Below are 7,708 nucleotides of genomic sequence, written 5' to 3'. Positions count from 1 at the left end.
AGAGCAGGTTTATATTAAAATGTGGGACTGCGATGGTCCCCTGACTACATCGAAATGTGATACACAGCCCCATGTGATTCTGTAAAAGTGTACATTTTCCCAAGGTGAGCCTAGGGAAATACATCCATCCATCCATTTTCCAACCTGCTTATCCTACTGGGTCGCGGGGGGTCCGGAGACTATCCCGGAAGCAATGGGCACGAGGCAAGGAACAACCCAGGATGGGGGGCCAACCCATCGCAGAGCACACTCACACACCATTCACTCTCACATGCATTCCTACGGGCAATTTAGCAAGTCCAATTAGCCTCAGTATGTTTTTGGATTGTGGGGGGAAACCGGAGTACCCGGAGAAAACCCCACGACGACATGGGGAGAACATGCAAACTCCACACACATGTGACCCAGGCGGAGATTCGAATCCGGGTCCCAGAGGTGTGAGGCAACAGTGCTAACCACTGCACCACCATGCTGCCCCAGGGAAATACATAAAGCCAAAAAAAAAAAAAATTAATAATAATAAAAACCATTCACCATTCAACTCTAACTACAATTTTTAGGAATTGCAGGAGATTACGTACATTCTACAGTACCTGCCTTTATAACAGATAAATATTTGTCATAAGATCATTATTAAATATGGATAGTTAATTAATATCACCATTCTATGGACTGCTGGAATCAATCAGAAAGCAAATACATGCGATTCATTATTTATTGTTAAGTTGTCATTATAAATCCTATGTGACTCACCTTTTGAACCTCTCTGTTGCTTTGAATTAATTGATTCTGAATTTTATTATACTAGTTCTTGAAGGTTATTAAATTATGAGCAACCCAGAATGTAATTCAGAATATTTTATGTCATGCAGTGTAATTGCATTAATGGTTAGAAAATGTTATTATAGTGTTGGTTGTTTGACTACATTATTGGTTAGTATTTATGTCATCACCTGGGGCTTATTACATTATCGTGGCTAATTATGTTCGCTGTTAGTGATGGCTCTGAGGCTTATGTGACAAATGAGGAGCCTCGATAAGGGCAGAGCAGCAGCCCATGCGGACGTTTTCATGACTCCAAGTGAAATCGAGCAAGGAGACTGCAAATAGCAATTGACCAATCAAAGCTGATTGTTTTTCTCTCCGTTCCAAGGAGGCCATCGGGGATTATATTTTGGCCGGAGCTGAATCCGGTCATCGTTTCAGACAGGTCCTGCTGCTTTCAGCTCTGGGTGGAATTCCCCATGCTAACTGCCTCTAGGTCCCTGTGATGTATGGTTTGTTACATAGGCAGATTTTTTTTCCCCCGTCATCCTGTATGGTTGTATCCTAGCGATACAAGGAATATCTGGAATAGATTAGCACCACCATCCTTCTTGGCTGCTCAGCCAATATGAAAATTACTTTTCCATGCTTAGCTGAATGTTCACAGGAGCATTTTGTTTTTCATCCTGCCCACTGTAAATCTTATTTACATTTGCTGCAACACTGTGGTACTTATTTCCATGTATCTGAGATATGGCCAGTAAGGTCTGCTGGACTGGAGTCAGTGACTGCAATGCAAATGATCCTGAATTTCCCTCATTCCCTGTCCACATATGTTTGGACTTTGGACTTCAGAAGAAAGGGCATTACTTTACAGACATTGTTCAGGACATCTAATATGTCTGTTGTGCCATTAATCAGCGCATACTTTATAATGGCATCATGTTAACAAAATGTCTGCATATGGATCCATGAATCAATAAAAGCTTTCAATCATTGTATTATGAGGCCTTGTCAGTGTTCTATATGGTTTACTGGTGCTTTATACCAGTGCCCAAGATAAATAGCAGGGAATTGACTGATTAAATGGACTTTGTCTTTATAAGATACATGGGGAAAGTGTAATTTGTTTCAGAGCATCTCTAGAAGAATTTGAAAGCTCATTGACTACAGTTCGGTTCTGCAGCACAGGGCTATCTGTACACTGTATGGTGTAGCACTGTGGCTGCTGCCAAGCAGATACAGTGCAGGCGGAGACACAGGGAAGTCCTCTGCCTCTTTTGTTGTTTGTGTGTATCTCGGGATTTGATTCTTAACTAAAAGTTTTCAATTGATAAGCTCATAAATTGGCTCTTTATAACTCTATTATTCCTTTGAGCTGAAGCCCTTTCTACTTAAACTAATTAAGAGAAGATAGATAAAGCCACATAAAACCTGGATACAAACCATGTGGCTCAGAATTTCCGATTGTGGAGCTTCTAGAAAGCCACTCGCTTTGAAAATACAGCTCGTTTGTAAATTTGCTGAATTTTTTTAATATATCAGATAAAACAAAAAAGACTGGGAGATAGTTAAGTGTCATTTTGCAGAAGACTTCTTTTGTGTGTGTGTATTCCCCCAGCTTTGTGTAGGTGTGTGTTTAAAAAGAAAAAAAAAAATAACTATGGGTACGCTCCTTTCCACCACCGAATGTGAAATACAGTTAAAATCTTTGCCTCAAAGGATAGATCTCAAAGCTCTGCAACTGCTGACTTAATACATTTATTTTTTTTTAACTTGGTTCACAACGATGAAAAGTTTTCTGACAGCGGCAGGAGATTAGAGCCACAAAAAGCTTGTCTCACTCTGTCAAATTCTTCCATATTATAATACCCTGTTCAAATGCATTGTTATCATCATAATTCCATTATTAGTGACAGTTGGTTTGTGTCAAGCAACCAATCATGGATTCATCAGCCCAAAGGGAGAGTTAAATGCTACTGGCATCCTTAATGTTCAGCACGTTGCTTTTCCATTTAATTAGAGTGGATCCAGTTCCAATGTTCAGAATGACTACAACATGTCTACTCCCAGCTTTGACACATACAGCTGAAATAATAAACTCCTGGAACTGGTGAAACATTTGGTATAGCAACCACCCCATCCACCCCTGGAACACTGGAAATGAATGAAATCCAGTGGATCACTGTAAGGGCTGTAGAGTATGATACCTACGATATAAGTAAGATATTCTAATCCATCTTCCCATTTTCAATGATTATGGTTAGGGTGATCTCAGCGTTTATCAACCCTCAAACTACACATTTTCATGGGGCCCTTTATGGTTTTGGTGTCCCCTGTTGGTAACAAACAGTCACTACACTTGGGAGGACTTCAAAGTGACTTTTTGCGTGGGGCCCATTGCTGTGAGGACATAGGGTAACTTAACAGAAGTGAGTATCTTTTGCCTTAAACATAAAGCTGATCCTAAAGCTTTGTCTCCTTGAGCGGGCAGAATTGTCATTTGTGAAATGCACAGTGATGTCTTATGGCCCTGTTTCATGTACCTAATGGAAGGCGGGCAGGAACATGCATGTTCCGTGGGTTATTCCCAGCAATAACGTTCCTGCCACAGACATTACTCACATTTTCCTCGCTTTCCTGAGGTCTCTGTCATCCCATTTCCTCAATGATTTCATGGACTATCCCACGTAACTAATGGGAGACCCTAACAATGGGCCCCACAGTAATATTGAGCAGGGATGAGGATCTTTCCTTGTGCCTGGGAAGTACATTATCCCAGAAGGAAACGGAGGGCTTGCATTGTGGCCTCTGTGAATTAATGAGCCAGTGTCTTAACACTTTAATCAATGCTTGATTAATATTTATCTATTTTCCGCTCCCAGGAAAGCCTTTGTAATGGGATCGGATTTGACTTGCCTGGATTGATTGTGTGAGAGGGGTGGCCATACTTAGTGCCTGACACATGTCCCTCTGCACCTCAGGAAGCCAGCAGACTGTGCTTTTGACCTTCTACATAATAAGGCAGCACACTCAGTGAACATTTCCAAAGCTATTGTGAATCACAGGCTCAGTTACAAGACCTACCTCTGGTTTAGAAAAAAAGGAAAAAGATATTTCAATACAGTGGGAGGCCAGGAAATGTAAAATTAGAAGTGAAAATAATTGTTGAAATTTTCGCACGCAGCACAAGGCTTCCTGAAAAATTACATCTTAAAATATATTTACAAGGTCACTAAATTATTTTAGGAATATTAATTATGCTTACGGATATGACTCACTAAAAACGCAAAAAGCTGGGATAAACATCATTTTGTCCTGTTTAATCAGTTTATTTTTATTACTTTTTTTTTTTATTCAATGAATTAGGACTCCTTAAATGTTAATTTTGAATCATGGGTGTGCAATTAATATACATTAAGCCACATTTTAACATATGTTGAGTTATTGCTATGAAGTTTCACAAAATTAAAACACCTTAAGACACATCTTGACATAAAACAAAAGCAACCATTTCCCCCTTCCTGCCCTGGTGCTCAGTGTTTTACCCAGAAGCTTCAGCACAGCTAATGAATACTTTAACCTTGGAGTGTCAAAAACGAATGGGAACCGTGTGACGATTTAAAGATTAGGCAGGATTTTTACCTCTGGGTAGTTTTTAATGGACTGGCTTTACAGCCATATGATACATTTATTAGACTGGCAGACACAGAAGGGAATGCATCATATCTATAAAATTTGACCCAGACTGAATCTGTCCCGTCATCCACACTTACAGAGATTATTCAGTCCTGAACTGACCAGCAGCTCTTGCTGAAATGATGATAGAGAAACAATAATAACTTACAGTGACCAGAGGAGCATAGCTGCACAGACCCCTTTGACAAAAGTATTTACCTTAACTCGATTCCCACCGCATTACTGGAAGCGTATTTGGTTCAGGCAATGGCATCTGAGGAATCTCTGAAGAGAAGCAGAGGAAAAACAATTGGCAATCATGAATGAAAATGTGCAAATGACTCTGTGCTACACAATAGAAAAGTGTTTGTACGGAATTACGCCAAATTCAGTATGTGGCCAGTTTGGATGTTGCATCACAGAGAATACAACCATTAATTCTGCTTTTGCCCCCACAGGGCACATAAGAGAGCACTTGCCCCCTGGTGAGGACCCTCTATTGGCAAGGGCAAAACAGGCTGCTTGCTAAAAAAGAGGTGTTTGGTGGCAGATGAAGGGAGTGAAGTCTCCTTTGATCATGCATCATATTTTTCATAGCCTAGGCTCCTCGCATTTTTCCGATAAACAGTAAACATCTCATGATAAATCAAGCGAATGCTGATAAAAATGAAACATCAAGAAGATGGAGAACTGCGGTGGAGCGCAGCGCGCCATCTCAGCGTGTTTGGATAGAACGAGAGCTCAGCGGCTGGGCAGGAATGCGCTCGCACCCACTGGTGCAGAGCCCAGCGATTCCGCTGTTACCGTGTCAGCCATATGATCTGCTGCCAGGAAAAGATTTTTTTGCCAAGTTACCTTGCAGAACAGCATGTTTAAAGGTCAAACTGTAGGAGCTAACACTCTGTATGAGGTATAGGTGGGGCTCTGACACTTTGGATGAGCCTTGTCCTTCCTCACTCTTCACAGATCTGCCTAGCGACAGAGGGTGATAACGATTAACCAAGCTAGTGCTGCACTGCCGTCTCCGTCACTGTTGCCATTTGAAAATTCATTAATTAAAACCTGTGGCATACCGTACACTGTTCTTTTCATAATAAGAGCATCGCTGGAGAAGCTGCAATCATTTCAATTTGTATGCTAATCTGTCACCCAACAGTTATTAACACAGTGGGGGTACAGGAAAAAAGGGATTTGCTGATAGAAAACTTATTAATTACTCATTGTCTGCAGTTTAGTCCATTAGATATAGCTGTTTATGTAATTATTAGGTGATACTGTAAATTTCTAAAAACGCCTGACAAAATAGATCAGACCCAAAGCTTTATAAATGGTGCCTCAAGTACAGTAGATGTATATTTACCATGAAACATTATTCAAATGAAAGTAACTAGATTTGGTGTTGTCAGAAATGACAGCATTGTATTGGGTACCACTTTACAATAAGGGTGCCTTTTGCCACTCATTAATAAAAGGAAAACTTGTTATAACTTGTTTATGATTGTTTATTAATTATTTACGAAGTCTTACAACCAAATTAATAACTGGATTATAAATCATTCATAAACCCTTTATAAAGATAGTCTTATTTTAAAATGGTACCTTGTATTGTAATTTGATCTAGCTGTCTAAGCCATACTGGATCCGCACTCAACATCTTGTAAAATTTCTAGAAGTACTGGATGGATCAGCTGGAAAAGCAAAAGTTAATAAATATGTTTTTATCTGAATTGTTTCAGTCCTTGTCTTGATGTGTAGGTCTGAAAATATACTTCATAATTTATTGCACAGTCCACTTATTTGACAATCTTCAGAACCTTTCCCCACCAATTACGTGCATACTTGTGTTCCTTTATGTGTTTTAAGGTCCACGTTTGAAAATGTCATTTATATTATATATATTTTTATATGCTTAATTAATTTAATTCTATTTATTTCTCTTTTACACTATAACCAAAATGTCCAAGTGTCTGGTAATGCCATTCATCCAGCAACTGTGGAGCACTGTGCAGTGTGCCACTCCAAGATCCAAGGAGGCTGCGTCTCCTGCTCCAGGGTCCAAGGAGGCTGCGTCTCCTCCTACAGTATCCAAGGAGGCTGCGTCTCCTCCTTCAGTATCCGAGGAGGCTGCGTCTCCTGCTCCAGGGTTCAAGAAGGCTGCGTCTCCTCCTCCAGTATCCAAGGAGGCTGCATCTCCTGCTCCAGGGTCCAAGGAGGCTGCGTCTCCTCCTCCAGTATCCAAGGAGGCTGCGTCCCCTGCTCCAGGGTCCAAGGAGACTGCGTCTCCTCCTCCAGTATCCAAGGAGGCTGCGTCTCCTGCTCCAGGGTCCAAGGAGGCTGCGTCTCCTCCTCCAGTATCCAAGGAGGCTGCGTCTCCTGCTCCAGGGTCCAAGGAGACTGCGTCTCCTCCTCCAGTATCCAAGGAGGCTGCGTCTCCTGCTCCAGGGTCCAAGGAGGCTGTGTCTCCCGCTCTAGGTTCAAAGGAGGCTGTGTCTCCCGCTCCAGGTTCCAAGAGGGTCACATTGCGAAGCTCTCCAGCTGCCCTGCCAGCAGTAGACTACCCAACTGCCTAGCCAGCTTCTGACTAAGCGCAGATACTTCAATTTTGGTGCTATTTCTAACAAAATTTGAACAGGTCTGTAAAATACTTTTTAAGTTACCATGGTAATGGTGTCAAATGTCCCAAACTGCCCATTTTCAATATCATTAAGTGGTGCTGTTTCAAGTTTGGGGTGATCTATGTCAAAATTTGATAACTTCAAGTTTGTCATTCATAGAATGTGCCTACAAGGTTTAATAATTATACTTAAATTCTTTTAGAGTTACTGTGTTCACAAGACCTAGTGTCTAGTTCTACAGCTGCTGCTTCCTTCCTTTGCTGCCACACAGTGCTGCTGCTTCATTTTGTCTGAAAATTAAACCAGGTGTACATTTTCATCCAAATAATTTTTTTGTGAAGCAGTAATAAGATTCAATACCTTTTGACTTATCACATTCACATAGTTAAATATCATCTGCTTTCACCTCCTACAATGCCCCTTTAAAATTTGAAAATGACCCATCAAATGGTGACTGAGTTATCGTCTTGACAGCTTCAAGTGTCAAAACTACCTTTTTTCTGTCACTATACAGCGTTGCTGTCAATTTTGGTTCTAAAACCATATGTCTGTGGGATACAATTCATCAATTTCAGATTTTGAATGAATAATTCAAATATTGTGGCTTTCAAATGAATAGAAGCCTGATATCAGCCAGTCAAAGAACATAA

The 7,708-nt window shown here is 40.8% G+C and overlaps 1 protein-coding gene across 1 annotated transcript; it reads left to right on the top strand.

The window, feature by feature from the left end:
- The first annotated feature begins 5,125 nt into the window (after window positions 1–5,125).
- LOC125727499 (keratin-associated protein 5-1-like) lies at window positions 5,126–7,024 on the top strand. Its single transcript, XM_049004268.1, has 2 exons — window positions 5,126–5,219; window positions 6,432–7,024. The coding sequence occupies exons 1-2, from the start codon at window positions 5,126–5,128 to the stop codon at window positions 7,022–7,024; spliced, it is 687 nt and encodes a 228-aa protein (XP_048860225.1).
- The last annotated feature ends 684 nt before the right edge of the window (window positions 7,025–7,708 follow it).

Source organism: Brienomyrus brachyistius, chromosome 2 (genome assembly GCF_023856365.1).
Source record: "Brienomyrus brachyistius isolate T26 chromosome 2, BBRACH_0.4, whole genome shotgun sequence".
NCBI lineage: Eukaryota > Metazoa > Chordata > Actinopteri > Osteoglossiformes > Mormyridae > Brienomyrus > Brienomyrus brachyistius.
The sequence above is the reverse complement of the archived record's forward strand: the minus strand, read 5'-3'. Positions and strand labels throughout refer to the sequence as shown.